Source organism: Babylonia areolata, chromosome 22 (assembly GCF_041734735.1).
Source record: "Babylonia areolata isolate BAREFJ2019XMU chromosome 22, ASM4173473v1, whole genome shotgun sequence".
Lineage (NCBI taxonomy): Eukaryota > Metazoa > Mollusca > Gastropoda > Neogastropoda > Buccinidae > Babylonia > Babylonia areolata.
This window is the reverse complement of record NC_134897.1, coordinates 26,036,074-26,052,174: the sequence shown is the minus strand read 5'-3', so window position 1 is coordinate 26,052,174 and position 16,101 is coordinate 26,036,074. Positions and strand designations below refer to the sequence as shown.

Below are 16,101 nucleotides of genomic sequence, written 5' to 3'. Positions count from 1 at the left end.
AACGACGTAAAACACCGAAGAGTGTGGGGGAAGAGGTATTTGACATGTGTGCAGTTACACTATAGTCTGTGCTCTGCGCTTGTACAGTCATCATATGGGTTCATAATATGGTTGTGCTTTTGTCATTTAATGTTTGTGTGCACATCTGTTTATCAGTGAGTGGTGTGTGTGTGTGTGTGTGTGTGTGTGTGTGTGTGAGTGTGTCAATATCTGGATATCATTGTCAATATTTACGAACAAGCACGTGCATTGTTCATCTATTTGACATCTGTTCACTAAGAGTGATATTGGACGAAAGAAAAAAAAGAAAAGGAGAGCGGGTGGCGGGGAGTTGCAAGGCGGGTGGTGGTTCAATGAACTGGATATGAGAAATATGAGGAAGGTGATACGCCACGTGGTGAACGCCATGTGTGACTGATGGCTTTGAGAAGGCCCACGCTGATGGGTTACGCCCATAAGTACGATCGTGCATTCGCAGTGTGTGTGTGTGGGTGTGTGTGTGTGTGTGTGTGTGTGTGGTGTACCTGTTTTTGTTTTGTTTGTGTGTGTATGTGTGTGTGTGATGCAACTCTGCGCGCACGAGCGTGCGCGCGCGTGTGTGTGTGTGTGTGCGCGCGTGTGTGTGTGTGCACATTACAACAGAAAGAATCTAAAAGTATACGTATAGAATCCGGCAGTAGGGTAAACAGTTTTTCTGGAAAGCCAAGGATGCATGCACCGTCGATGACTGATTTATTCTGTGCACTAAAGGGCCCAAATAATGGTAATCTGTATGTCCTTACCTTACACCCCTCCTCAACCCCCCCCAACCCCCCAACCCCCACCCACCCCTATCTCTCTCTCTCTTCAGTACTGATCGACATTCTTTTTGTTCATATTTTTCTCTCTATCGGTTCTGCCGGTACACAAAAGATTTATACAAGCATGTTAACGACTTTTCACAACAGTATAGGCGTATATGTATTAAAATATTGATGATGAGTTATCATACCAATGACTTCACAAAAGTTTGCATATTCATTATTCCCATTACAACAATCTTCTTTCTTTTTTTTCTTTTTCTTTTTTTGTAGGGGGAGGGGAGTGATGGGGGCGTTAAAGATGTCAACAACAGTTATAAGGGACGTCCCTCAAAACAGCCATCATAGTCAGAGCAATGGAGGAAAACAAAGAAACAACTCTGCCCAGACATTTTAAAAACGGGCATGGAAAACCACACAAGAAGTGACTGTCAAAAACGACGACCTCTACTAAGATAGCTGGTGATACACCAATCAACCAGTCGCCCACATCAACGCATCAAGTAGTTTGGTCAACTACTAAGAGTGCCAGTTGTTGTCTCGTTCGTCATTTATCAGATGGATTCCCCCGTCTTCTCGGCGAAGGCAGCAGTACGTCGCAGGTCCTCCAGTCCTCCGTAGAGCTTCCGGGCCGCTGGGATTGGGTCGGGCCAGGTTTTCTCTCGGAGAGTGCCAGTTAACTGGCAGCCAGCCCCGAGAGCCTGCAACTCCAAGAACTCAGTCCAGGGGAAGACCACGCCTGCGGTGGATTAACGGACTTTCAGACATGCTCCGCACCCACAGATGACCCTGGTCATGGCCTCCCGTCTTGTATTGCCCCCACGGACATTTGTATTTGTATTTCTTTTTATCACAACAGATTTCTCTGTGTGAAATTCGGGCTGCTCTCCACAGGGACAGCACGTCGCTACACTACAGCGCCACCCTTTTTTTTTCTTTTTCTTTTTTTTTTTGTATTTTTTCCTGCGTGTAGTTTTATTTGTTTTTCCTATCGAAGTGGATTTTTCTACAGAATTTGGACAGGAACAACCCTTTTGTTGCCGTGGGTTCTTTTACGTGCGCTAAGTGCATGTTGCACACGGGACCTCGGTTTATTGTCTCTTCCGAATGACTAGCGTCCAGACCACCACTCAAGGTCTAGTGGAGGGGGAGAAAATATCGGCGGCTGAGCCGTGATTCGAACCAGCGCGCTCAGGTTCTCTCGCTTCCTAGGCGGACGCGTTACCTCTAGGCCATCACTCCATTATTGAAGTATATAGTATACTATATATATATATATAGGTTCTACTTATAGATTGGTGTGTTGCCCCGTGACATCTTCCCGGCAGCCTACTGGGAATAGTAAAGTACAGTTCAAATTGTTGGGCAACGTGAAACAGCTCTGGTTTGAAACATCCCGGCGGTGTGGGACCTATGTCCTGTTCCGAGCACCAGAAGATACCGCACGTTTTTCTTGTTGAAAGTCGTTAACTTTAAAACCCCTTGACTGCCACAAACGTATTACGTACGTGCCAAGTGACGTCACTGATGACGTCATCAGAAAAAGGGGAAAATGGCTCTGGAAGGCCGAAAATTCACACAGTTTATCTAGAGTGGTATATCTCCCGACTGTTTTCTCGATTTTAGGCTTATTGTTTTGGTTAATGTTTTATGACCTGAAACACCACTTTCTACTGTTTTCCCCCTGGCACTGAAGGGGTTTAAAATTATATAAAATGAATAGATTAAAAAAAAAAATAATAATAATAACGTACAGATGGTGCCTTTTATTGTTGTTTGTTTGCTTTGCTTTTGTTTTTCTCTGTGCCAGCTGTACTGAGCGTTATAAAACCGGGACAGCCAACGGAAGAATATGAATATGTGCAACGCATTCATATCGTTTTCCTCTGTCCTCTGTCCAACACACACACACACACACACACAGCTGGCTTCAAGCAGACGTACGGCCCAGTTTCAATGTTAGCTTCAGCAGTTCAGTTCAGTTCAGTTCAGTTACTCAAGGAGGCGTCACTGCGTTCGAACAAATCCACATTATCATGCTACACCACAACTGCTAAGCAGATGCCTGACCAGCAGCATAAACCAACGCGCTTGGTCAGGCCTTGAGTGAAAGAAAAACAGAAGAAGAAAGCTTCAGCAACGTAGGCCTAGCTACTCATCCAGATCAGTCCACACCCAAGACGTTTATAGGTTCGTGCTCCACACACATTCAGTGACGGGTGCACGCATACGCGTCGTAGGGGAAGGGGTGGGGGTGCTAAGGGGAGAGGGGCTTGGAGAGGGGGGGGACGGAGAGGGAAGGAGAAGGTAGCAGAAGGGAATGGTGCCATTATTCAAATCATTATTTCCTGGATTGTGGAAATGTGGTAGGGTCCCCCAGCGCGTAGAAAACATTGATACAAAACGTGCAGAGAAGATTACCGAGCAAATTATACAGGATTGTGTAGTATGTCCTGAGATGAGAGACTATGTAGTTTGAAACTCCAAAGCATTCACTATCAGAGGTCAAGGGGTGATACGATCGAGACAAAAAAATTGCATAGACAGTGTTAGAGAGCCACAATCTTTATACTATATAGATATATATATATATATATATATATATAAACATATAAAGAGAGAGAGAGAGAAAAAAAATAAACACATCAATTCGTCAAACATTCCAAATTTCCGGAACGATCACGTACGTTCCTTCCTCAAAGGATAAGTTGTTTACATGTTACCAGCATCACTCTTACGCAGCTATTATGACGCAAGCACGCCATGACGTACATGTTGTGATGCAATTTTACTGTGCCAGGTTTCGCCCAGACCCTAAAGAATTGCAACTGCCTATTTTCTTTTACAATAAAAAAAATAAGTTCCTTAAAACCTGATTAACTTACTGAATAACTCAATCAACGGTAGTCGAAAAAAAAAGAGAAAAAAAGGTGGGGGGTTGAATAAAAAAAACAAAACGATAAATGATAACAATATAAGTAAATAAAATAAAAATCAGTGATAAATAAATAAATAAATAAAATACATAAATATCTAAAATAGATACATAGATAAATGAATAAGGGGGTGGGTGGGTGATAAAAAGAAAATTAATAATAATAATAATAATAAAGAAACAAAGGTTGGGGGGAGGGGGGGGATACAATTATACAAACAATCAAATCATTGAAAACATGCATTGGGTTGTATTACAAAAAGATCGAGAGGCATCTGACTGAGAAAAGTACTGCGATGAGGGGGAAGAAAGGGAAAGAGTTGAATTTTACATCTACGAACAACTGATGAAAAAAAATTCTTATAAGATAATGATAATTATAAAAATTAAAAAATAACTGAATAAAATAAAATAAACAACTGAAAAAATAAAAATTTAATAGTAGGACATCCATCACCATATAACCAGCACCAGCGTCAATTCCACGACCACAACCAGTAGTATTTGTAGCCGGGTCATAATTGTCGTCACCGTCGTACATCGTTAATTGTCGTCATCATCGTCATCGTAGAATAGTAGTGATTGTTGTTGCTGTAATAGTCATGGAAGTGGTGGTAGTTGTGGTGGTGGTAGTAGTATATAGTAGTCGAAGTCATTGTCGTCGTCGTTGCACTAGTATTTATTGTTGTTGTTGTTGTCACACAAGTTAGCATTCACACCGTTCTGTCTCTGGAACTGATCCACCATCATTGTCAAACACAGCTTTCAAGTCGAAATGAATTCAGATATCCAGTTGTAGTGTGTTGAGACCAAAAGGGTGGACTGTCCTCAGTTTCACCATCCAGAACCGCTCCCTCTTGAGCCTTGCCTGTTTATTCTTCAGATGTACTTCTTCAATGGCCATGACCTTTATGTTGTCCTGCGTGTGGCCAAGCTCGTGGAAATGCATGGTGACCCAGGTTCGCTTTGCTAAATTGTTCAAACCTATGTCAGTCAGACCTGTGCTGGTATATTCTTTCCCGAAGAGAATTCTGGGTCCGACCCACGTATTGCTTGTGTGCACAGATATCGCAGAACAGGACATATATTATGTTCCTGTTGTCACCGGTGAGTCTATAAAATATTCTAAATTCTTCATATATAATAAATTATTCTAAATGACACGGTACTCACAGCAGGGGACACCCACTAAAACTGACTAAAACATTCACCAAATCAGGCCTTTTTTCTCACTTTTTTTAAATACCTAGGATTGTTAACTTGCAGAAAGTCACAGTCATATTGTCACTGCGGGAATACTTGATAAAAAACAAGAGAGGCAAGGCCTTCAAGACTCACTTGTGATAAATTACGTCCCCTAGCATTAATTACAGAGTAATTTCCCTTTTTTACTATCTGCACCAAAACGTTTGCAAAATAAATAAAAATTCCATGCTTAGCAAAAGAAGTTCCTGTTTGAACAAAAAATGATAATAATGACTCCTCTTGTTGTTGTGTCAGAATAAGAGGTCAAAGTGCCAAGTTTAGAGAATACAAAAAAATATAAATATAACAGTAAATGCAGTTTGCATATAATTAGGCTTCTTTTTTTTCTTTTTCTTTTTTTGTGCCCATCCCAGAGGTGCAATATTGTTTTAAACAAGATGACTGGAAAGAACTGAATTTTTCCTATTTTTATGCCAAATTTGGTGTCAACTGACAAAGTATTTGCAGAGAAAATGTCAATGGTAAAGTTTACCACACACACACACACACACACACACACACACACACACAGACAACCGAGCACCGGGTTAAAACATAGACTCACTTTGTTTACACAAGTGAGTCAAAAATTAAATAAATAAAAAGAAAGCAAAACACTGTAAGGACTATGGCTTGCAAATAAATTTATCCATGTGAACCCAGCCATAACGTTAGTAACTGAGCACTCAATAAAGCACTAGTACAAATTAACAGTCGAGGAGATTTAAAAAAAAAATAAATAAATAAAAGATCAGGCAAACGGCTGTTAAAGCCAAAAGCTGTAACATTGATACGACAAGGGAAGACAAATCTCAACGATTGCCAGCCTCGTTCTGGCATTTTGGCCATCTCAAGGCCAAACATTGCAGGCCAGCAGACGTAGATCAAGCAGTGTAAGAGGAGATTCGGTGTGTTGTCCTCAAAATACGGGACGAACATGTAAACAAAAGGAGGTGTATCTCAAGCAACGATGGGCACTTGTGAGCTTCTGATATTGGACACAGTCACTGCAAACATTTCATTGAACCGGCGAACATCGAAACGGCCCACAACAGGTGAGAGACGTGCCGATAAAAAAAAAAAAAAAAAAAAAAAAAAAAAAAAATTGTCGGGCTTACCAATCGTATGCTTTGGTAGTGGGTGAAAAGATTTAACCGTGGACGGAATCGGTTGAGGTGGGTGGGCCATGTTTATTGTTTTATCATTTATTGAAGAGACTTGGAGCTGAAACAAATACACAAGCAAGTCAGTCATAAATTTTGTCAGTGGTGTAACGACGCATTCCAAGGAGCAGATAAACATCGTCATATAACTTGTAACTACACATTAAACCTGCTGCTGGCAGGTTTAAGTCACACGCACATCGTGTGCTCTCACACAGTGTTAGGTGCTACAACCGTAATTTATAGATCATAAAGACAGTCCTTCCTATTTTTGTCACTCATAAATTAGTCATACAGGCTATACTTACCCCTTAGTTTATTGGTTTAGAATTCTAGGGGTATTCACACACACACACACTCATGCATGCAACACACACACACTCATGCATGCAACAAACACACACACACACACACACACACACACACACACACACACACACACACACACACACAACATACACAACATGTGTTTGAAGGTTGAGTCAGTTTTGTCCTTATCATCATGTGTGAAGATCTGGAGGTCCTTTTACAGTGGTTGCATGAGAATATTTGGTCTGTGGTGGGTTCTGTTAGGGACCTGTTTTTCTGCCTTGCCATCTTTTCTAAATTAGCTTGACGGTTTGCTTTGAAGGCGTTGGCAGCTTGGTGGATGTGTAGCACCAGACATTTTGGTTTGCAGTCTGGTTAGTCCAGTAGTGGGTGTGATGCTGCAGTTTGTAAGGGCCTCCTTTAGCATGCCTTTGTTCCGCTTCTTAGGTGCTCCTCTGTTACACTGGTCAGGCGATAGGTCACCGTACAGTATCGCGCGCGCGCGCGCGCACACACACACACACACACACACACACATATACACTGTATCTTTTTCTCTTTCTATGTCAGATTAAGCCCTTTGGTACATTTTTAATACTGTGGAAAACAATAAGCAATATTTCACACACACGCACACACACACACACACACACACACACACACACTGACGATGAAAACGAACAATGTCTTCTAAACAGCAACCCCTACAAGGGTACAGCCACACACACACATACAGTGATACACACATTCACTCACTCACTCACCCACACTTAGCAAGCGTTTATGTTGTTGGGGGTGTTGCAGGAAATCCATGAGTGGAGTGGCGGTGGAGCAGGCGGCCCCCCCTCAGGCCAACAGAGGGGCGGAGGGCACGGACAACCAGCCCCATGGCAGCGAGTCGCGTGGTGCCGAGTCAAGGGGGGAGGGGCGCAAACCCACCACCCCCTCCAGCAACGGTTCCGTCAGCAGTCACACCACGGATACACTCACTCTGCAGAACTGGTGTGTAGCTTTTCGTTTTCGGTGAAGATTTTCTGGATTCTGGACACATGGATATATGATAGCAATACAGTAGAAAATCTTTACCCAGATTAAAAGTTTCAATGTCCAGCCATAATTTAACTGTCCTGTATCATGTTTTGTTGTTTTTTTTGTGGATGAGCATGGTGAGAAAGCACTGAAGTACACAAGTAAGTTGAAACTTTCAAAGTAAGGAAGCTTTCTACTACAGTTGTGTTGTGTGTGTATGACGTGTATTTTTCACCTATCAGATACGTTCATAGTGATAGTAATAACAACAGTAAGATTAATAATAATGATATTTTGTAGTAGTAGTAGCAGTCAATTTATATAGTCATAACAATTTCAGATCTCTCAAAGCATCCTAGGGTGTATTTTGATGATGAATGTGATGTATATAATTTTGCTATAATTCAACTATGTGGTATACACAGTCACTATGATATTGCCAGAGTTGATTTATTTGTACATACTTTGAATTTTAATGTCACTTATTCTTAAATTTGTATGTCTTAATGTACAGTGCGGTGAGCCCTATCTGAGATGGGGGTACTGCGCTATAGATATATAAACCTTCATATATTATTGTTATTATTATTATTGTCATTACTGTTTAACTATAACATATTATTCGTATACAAAACACGAGAATACACACCAGAAACACACACACACACACTCACACATGCACACATACATGCATCGAAGAAATAGATCCATAGAATACAGATATATATGATGTTAATGTCTATCCTTCATGCTCCAGTAAGGGTAAAAGTATGCACATTTTTTGATGTGTTTATGTGAATGTGTGTGTAACACTGTTTTATGTATATAATACTTTGAGAGGGTTTTTTTTTAATTATTTCTAGTTTTATGGTTTGTCTTTTTCAGCAGTCCACATCGTTTACCAGACATCAAGAAAGCGGAGGAGTGCACTGTAAGTTGAATTCATCAGAACTAAAAGTAACTTTACACAGAGACATGCACACACATTGTACAGACTGCAAGTGCATGCAGACTGTGTGCTGCCTTGTTTCAACTAATGTTCTCTGTCTGTCCCTTTCTCTCTGCCTCCTCCTTCTTGTTTTTTTTTTCTTCCTATTGATCTCACAGGGGCTTCTGTAATTGAATCTGCTTTGCTAGATACATGAAAACAAAGGCAGGCTTACCGTCTACTTTGGTCAGCATTGTCGGTTTCTGGGACAAGAAGTGACAAAGGGAAACAACTCTTCTTCGTAGTCAAGGATCGTTGTTCCAGAATAGGATTTTCACTTTTTTTTTCTTCTTTTTTACACACACACACACACACACACACACACACACACACATATGTATATATATATATAATTTTTATACATATATATATTCAAGAAATATCTCAGGCACATATGTTTAAGCCCTCTCATTAAAATTACTCTGCAGTATTTGCAGGGTTCGAACTTAAATCTTCTTCTTTTTTTTTTTCTTTTTTTTTTTTTTTTAGTGCCAGTCGGGCACTCTGGACAAAACCTTTGAGTGCCCAGTTGTGGTTTTGGGTGCCAGCATAATAAAATGAAATAAGAGCTTTGAGTTATTATTCCATATGTGTCAATGTTTGGAAAACCACACTCAAAATGTTCACACATCCAGAACCGCATGGGCCTGTTAATGGCTTCTTTACTCTTTCTGCCACATCTTGCTCAAGAGAGAGCAGAGCTCTCCTTGCTGCTGTTTCTGACACAACCTTTTTTCTAGCTTCTTTTCTTTCCACGGACAACTTGTGCACTTGAGATTGGGAGTGCCTCACGAGTGTGAACCTTTTGATCATTTTTGATCCATCAACAAGTTCATATTTTGCTTTTCCAATCCCACCTTCCCTCTGGTCTCCTTCTGACACGGTACACACACAAGCATTTGGGTGTCATCTTCCTTCGTTTCAACGGTGTGCCACGGAAAGTCTTTCTGCCAGACTTCATTGTACATGTGCTGGCGCTTTGATTCATACTCCTGCTGTTTGTTCTTTGTCATCCTGAGCTTTCGTCTCTGTTTTGGGAGCATTTCTTTTAACATTGATGATTAAAGATGGAAAACATCATTTGTCGCTAATGTGCCATGAACGTCAACATCTGATCGCGCACGCACAGAGATGCTGCTCTGCAAAGCGAGTTGCAGCAGACGACGCTTTACATTTTGATCAACTGCGTTCGAGTTTGCTTTCTTGGTGTGTCTTTTAATTAATTTTCTTTCACCTCTATCAAATTTTGGGTGCCAACTGGGCACTGTCGACAGAAAATCTGCGTGCCCGAGCCAACTTTTTGTAGCATTTGCACCCAGGCACCCGCTATATTTGAACCCTGATTTGTGTGTTTGTGTGTGTGTGTGTAACTTGAAAGTTGGTTGGTGTGCAAAATGTGTGTGTGTAACTTGAAAGTTGATTGGTGTGCAAAAACCATCAGTGGCTGCCTGCTAACAGATGCTTTCTCTGTCTGTCTTTTCAGTGGGATTGGGTGGGGGAAATTTTATTAACAATTTTAGTAACGGAATTGATTTTCTGTTCTGCAGTACTGGTTTCCCAAGAAATTAAGGACTATTTTTTCACGCATATTTCAAATTAAGGGAACTGAATATTAAATCATTTCATTTTGTGCAGACATTTTAATCAATAAACAAAGAATACTCAGAAAATTTAAGTCAGTCTGATCATTGGATCAAGCACAGTTGCTCGCAGAACAGTCACTCCTACGTGTCAGATTCAGATAAACTTAGAATGGTCACTCCTAGTGATCCTGAACATTTTGTGAACTCTGTACAGTGATAAGTTGTTTTTATTGTGCATTTCACCACACACAGAAAACAAAACAAAAACACACTCGGCATCCATCCAAAATGCAGCACACTTAGCATCCTTCAAAAATGCAGACAGGTATGTTTTACGGTTTTTTCCCCACGCCTGCCTGGGAACATGTGACGTCCTATCAGTGTGAAAAAAGAAAGGTTTGTTCGTTCATTTAGATTTTATTTCCTTGTCTGTTTTTTCTGTCATTTTACTGGGCCTATGGAAAGGGGACCAGAGTGATGGGGGTGGTGGTGCTTGGGGTGAAGGGGAGGGGGAAGGGGCAGCTTTGTGTCCTGATGATGGAAATATTGATGAGTCATTTGTTTCTCCTTCAGGAGCTGCCTCCCTACGTCAGCAAATCCAAGAACGCCAAGTTCCACAAGCTGTTCAAGAACGTGCCCTTGCATGAGTATCCTATTGACAGTGAGTGTCTGAACTGTACTGTACTGTACTGTTATCCTGCTGACAGTGAATGCCTGTACTGTACTGTACTGTACTGTACTGTACTGTACTGTACTGTTATCCTGCTGACAGTGAATGCCTGTACTGTACTGTACTGTACTGTACTGTACTGTACTGTTATCCTGCTGACAGTGAATGCCTGTACTGTACCGTACTGAACTGTACTGTACTGTACTGTTATGCTGCTGACAGTGAATGCCTGTACTGTACTGTACTGAACTGAACTGTACTGTACTGTACTGTGTACTGTTATCCTGCTGTCAGTGAATGCCTGTACTCTACTCTACTGAACTGTACTGTACTGTGTACTGTTATCCTGCTGACAGTGAATGCCTGTACTGTACTGTACTGTACTGTACTGTACTGAACTGTACTGTACTGTACTGTTATGCTCCTGACAGTGAATGCCTGTACTGTACTGAACTGAACTGTACTGTACTGTACTGTACTGTACTTTACCCATACTGTTATCCTGCTGACAGTGAATGCCTGTACTGTACTGTACTGTACTGTACCTATATTGTTATCCTGCTGACAGTGAATGCCTCTACTGTACTGTACTGTACTGTACTGTATGTACTGTACTGTACTGAACCTATATTGTTATCCTGCTGACAGTGAATGCCTGTACTGAACTGTACTGTACTGTACTGTAGTGTACTGTACTGTACTGTTATCCTGCTGACAGTGAATGCCTGTACTGTACTGTACTGTACTGTACTGTTATCCTGCTGACAGTGAATGCCTGTACTGTACTGTACTGTACTGTTATGCTGCTGACAGTGAATGCCTGTACTGTACTGAACTGAAATGTACTGTACTGTACCCATACTGTTATCCTGCTGACAGTGAAGGCCTGTACTCTACTGTACTGAACTGAAATGTACTGTACTGTACTGTACTGTACTGTTATCCTGTTGACAGCGAGTGCCCATACTCAATTGATGTCTGTGTGTCAATTCAAAATGACCTTTTTTGAGGGTAAAGGAATAAGCATATGCAGCTTCTTCTTTTTTTTTCTTTTTTTTTTTGTACCATGCCCTCAGAAAAAAGAAGAAAAAATAATTGGACCAGTAGTATACCAGTGTGTGAGTGTGTGTGTGGGTGGGTGGGTAGGTGGATGTGGGTGGGTGGTAGGGTGGGTTTTGGGTGTGAAAGGGCAACAGATGGAGAACCTTTGGTTCAAACGAGGTTTCAGCATGTTTTCTTGTATGTATTGCGAGTGAACATGCATGTGTATGTAATGTGTTGGTGAGGTGCACTGTTGGTTTTTACATTCTTTCTGCATTCCTGGGCCTCATCTCCCACACTCACTCAAATATGTCAGTGGGGTTTGATATGTATGGCAGTTTTTAACCTGCTGTTGAGGCAGCCATACTCAGTTTTCAGGGGTATGCATGCTTTGTATGTGTGTGTTTCCAGAACCCAGTGAACACTGACATGGATGACAGGATTGTGAATGTGCATATTTGATGTATACACAGGAAGGTTTTTCAGACACAAGTTTTCATATCACAACATCAGTCCCTCAGGTCGCTCCAGGAGATTCTCAGGATGACACGGCCAAACGCACTCTGACACAAGCCATGATTGCTGAAAGGTACCCTGAAGAATCCTGGATTCACGTGTACACAGATGGCTCTGCAACCAACGCTGTTGCTGACGGAGGAGCAGGAGTGTACATGAAGTCTCCTGAGCACCACACATCCACAGCAAGGATACCCACAGGAAAGTACTGTTCAAACTACGCAGCTGAGGTTCAGGCGCTCATGCAGGCCGCTTCAATGGTTCACGACTCGGAGAGCGAATGCCCACAAGTTGTCTTTCTGACAGATGCGTTGTCTGTCCTGGAAGCCCTTGCAAGAGATAAACTTCCTCATCTCAAGGAGAAACTACAAGAAGTTGCCCAGCAACGACGAGCAGTCCTGCAATGGGTTCCAGCCCACTGCGGAATTCCAGGCAACGAAATTGCGGACCAGCTCGCCAAACTCGGAGCGAAAGAAAGACAACCAAACAACAGTGTTAGCTTCGCTGAAAAGAAGACCCTTGTGAAGGCAGCACTGCGACCACAAGCCACAAGGGATGCATATCACGAGCTTGAACGCTGGCAGCAGGTAGCAATTATGCGCTTACGCACAGGACACTGCCGCCTCAACGCGCACATGTTCAAGAAGCTGAAGCTGGCACCATCACCAACCTGTCCCTGTGGTCTTGAAGACCAAACACCAGAACATGTTCTGCAGACTTGTCCCCTCCACCAGGGACTGAGAGACACCGTGTGGCCAGAAGCGACCCCACTACGCACCAAGCTCTACGGCTGCAGACAAGACCTGGAAGCCACGACGACATTTGTCTCGCAGGCCAGCCTGACTCTATGACAAGTGCGACCGAAAAAAAAGAAGAAGAAGAAGACACTAACAGGGCTGCACATATGTTGACCCGGGAGGGTGGAAAAATCACCACCCTTAATCCGCTAGGAGCAGTTGTGGTTCAAACCCAGGACCCTCAGATTGAAAGTCTGTTGCTCTGAACACTCGGCTGTCATGTCGGCTATACACAATTGTTGTAATTTATATTTGCTTGTGTTTCCATGTGAGGCTCTGTTTCCTGCGCTCAGTTCTTGCCTGGAATTATTGTAGTGGATCACATAAGTTTTGGACTTCTGATTCAGTGTTCATCAGTGATCAGGGTTGGAGGCTCCATTTCAGCATGGTGGGGTGTCCTTGGGGGAAAGGCACTCTGCTTTTCTCACTCCACCCAGGTGTGAGTGGGTTCCTGACATGGGTTGGACAGGTTAAAATGGCAGAAGAAGAGGATTGGACCCCTGCCTTCCTACGCTGAGCCCAAGACACAGTGGATGTTATGAATTCACTGCCATGATGGCCATAAAAGGCTACATGACCTTGAACCTTGAACCCTGTGAGGAATGTGAGTTTGTTGTGTTGCAGCGTACTCATGTGCCTTCAAGGGGGACATTCTGCTACAGGGTGTGATGTACGTGTCTCAGAACTGGATCTGTTTCTACTCCAAGATCAGGGCACGGGGAAGGCTGGTCAGTACGCACTGTGCACTGTGTGTGGGTGTGTGAGTGAGCATGTGTGTGTGTGTGTGTGTGTGTGTGCGAACATGCATTGTTGTGATGATGTTGGTGGTGTTGGCAGTGATGATGATGATGATGATGGTGGTTGTGATGGTGTTGGTGTTGGTTGTGATGATGATGGTGGTGGTGGTGGTGGTTGCTATGAGGGTGATGGTGGTAATTATAATGATGGTGGTGGTGGTGGTGGTGGTGGTTATGATAATGATGATGGTGGTGTTGGTTGAGATGACGATGATGATGATGCTAGTGGTTGTGGTCATGATGATGATGATGATGGTGGTTGTGATAATGATGATGGTAGTGGTGGTTGTGATGATGATAGTGATGATGTTGGTGGTGGTGGTTGTGATCATGATGATGGTTACAGTTGGAGGTGGTGGTGATGATGATAATGGTTACAGCTGGAGATCCCCCTACACAAGGTGATCTGCATCACCAGAGAGAAGCTGGCGCTCATCATTCCCAACGCCATTGGTGTCCAGATGGCTGACCACAAGGTGATGGTGATGATTATGATAGTAATAATAATGTTGTTAATGATATATGTAATTATGTTGTGCAAATTGTTGTCCAGAAACAAGCCAAATCATATTCACATGAAGCTTTCACACGCATGCACAACTCTGAAAACAAAGAGGTGAAAGACAAAACATATGAAATACAAGTAGATATATGGTTAGAGACACTATGGGCTGGAAAGGGAGGGTATGGAGAGTTGTTTTGGAAAGGGGGGTGCCTCCACAGCACATTCTGCTGTGCCAGGTGTTGTGTGTGTGTGGACCAGGGGTGGGGGGTGGTGGTGAGACTTGTGCAAGTTCAGGTGTTGTGTGTGTGTGTGTGTGTGTGTGTACTGGGGTGTGTTGTGAGACATGTAGATGTTCAGGTGTTGTATGTGTCTGTGGACTGGGGTGTGTTGTGAGATATATAGATGTTCAGGTGTTGTGTGTGTGAACATTGGATGTGTTGCGAGAGCTGTGGATGTTCAGGCGTTGTGTGTGGGTATGTGTGTGCGTGCATGTGTCAGTTCATGTGTTGGGGAGTGGGGAGGAAAGGAGGGGGTTATTTGTCTATGCAAAACAGTGCGCTGTGGCACAGTCAGCTTCTTTCCCTCAGGGCTGAGCATGCCAAAACTTCCCATGTGCTTATGTTTCAGGAGATGCCTAATGGTCTGTCATTCCTTGACTATTAAATTATTGAAACTGTGTGTTTGTGCGTGCAGTACGTGTTTGGGTCGTTCATGTCCCGCGACAACACGTACAAGCTGCTGGTGACCTTGCTGAAGTATTCCCAGGACTCGGTGAGTGTCTCTCGTACTGATGACCTTGAGGTATTCCCAGGACTGGATGAGGGTCCCCTGTACTAGTGACCTTTCTGAAATATTCCAAGCACTGGGTTAGGGTCACTCCATCCACACCGTCCATCTTCAGACTTTCTGCTGACCCTGCCGTAGCCTAGTCCATGGGTGGGATTTTTCTGGATGGAGCAGGATTTCTGGATTTTGTTCTTTTTCTTCTTTTTTTTCAGTTTATTTCAGTTTGTCTGAAGTTTATCTCACTTGGTTCATCAGGTTCATCTCACTGCCCCCACACCATGGGTTATCACGATTCATACATTTTTCCAGTCCCACCCATGATTGTCCTGCCTCCCCAGGCTTTGGCCCAGGATCAAATCTGTCCCAGATTAACCCCTCAGTCTGTGTAGACTAGCCTGGAATGACCTGTTGGGGTAAACTTAGCTATTCAGAACCGACCCCCAACCCACCTGTAGTTGCATTTTACCCCACACCCTTCAAGACAGATATTGGGGTCATTCAAGTCTACCTTGAAAGGAAGCCCTAGGAGTAAACTTAGCATAGTTAGAATCAGTACAGTATATCAAAACAGAAACCTCAGAATCTCCCTCCATATTTGCTTCTTCCATTAAGTGAAAATGAGAGGGATGTTGGGGGGTGGGATCTGTAAAGGCTAGCCTGGAACAACCCCCCTCCTTTTTTCAATAGCTTGATTGAACCAGTAGAAAGGGGTTAATTTCCTACTGGGTGTGTTGGGGGTGTTGATCTTGACCAGCCACAGACAAGCCCAGGTGTCATTTGTGGCCAGCCCAGAATGTCCCCAGGGTAAAGCCCAGCAGGGTGGTATCTTGATGCTGTGACACTGGTGGTGCCTTGATTGACCCTGTCAGGACCACTTCATCCTCACTCTTACCTCTCTCCTCTTTGTTGGTCATGTCTCTGTCTTCCACTACTTCAT

General features: G+C 43.0%; 1 protein-coding gene across 1 annotated transcript in view; it reads left to right on the top strand.

Annotated features, from left to right (window-relative positions):
* Positions 1–16,101, top strand: part of LOC143297080 (uncharacterized) — a 102,574-nt gene that overhangs the window by 66,174 nt on the left and 20,299 nt on the right. The window contains exons 3-8 of the mRNA XM_076609252.1: positions 7,257–7,454; positions 8,367–8,412; positions 10,626–10,713; positions 13,701–13,804; positions 14,254–14,349; positions 15,072–15,149. Of these exons, the coding sequence (XP_076465367.1) occupies positions 7,257–7,454; positions 8,367–8,412; positions 10,626–10,713; positions 13,701–13,804; positions 14,254–14,349; positions 15,072–15,149 (610 nt within the window). The remainder of the gene's footprint in view (positions 1–7,256; positions 7,455–8,366; positions 8,413–10,625; positions 10,714–13,700; positions 13,805–14,253; positions 14,350–15,071; positions 15,150–16,101) is intronic.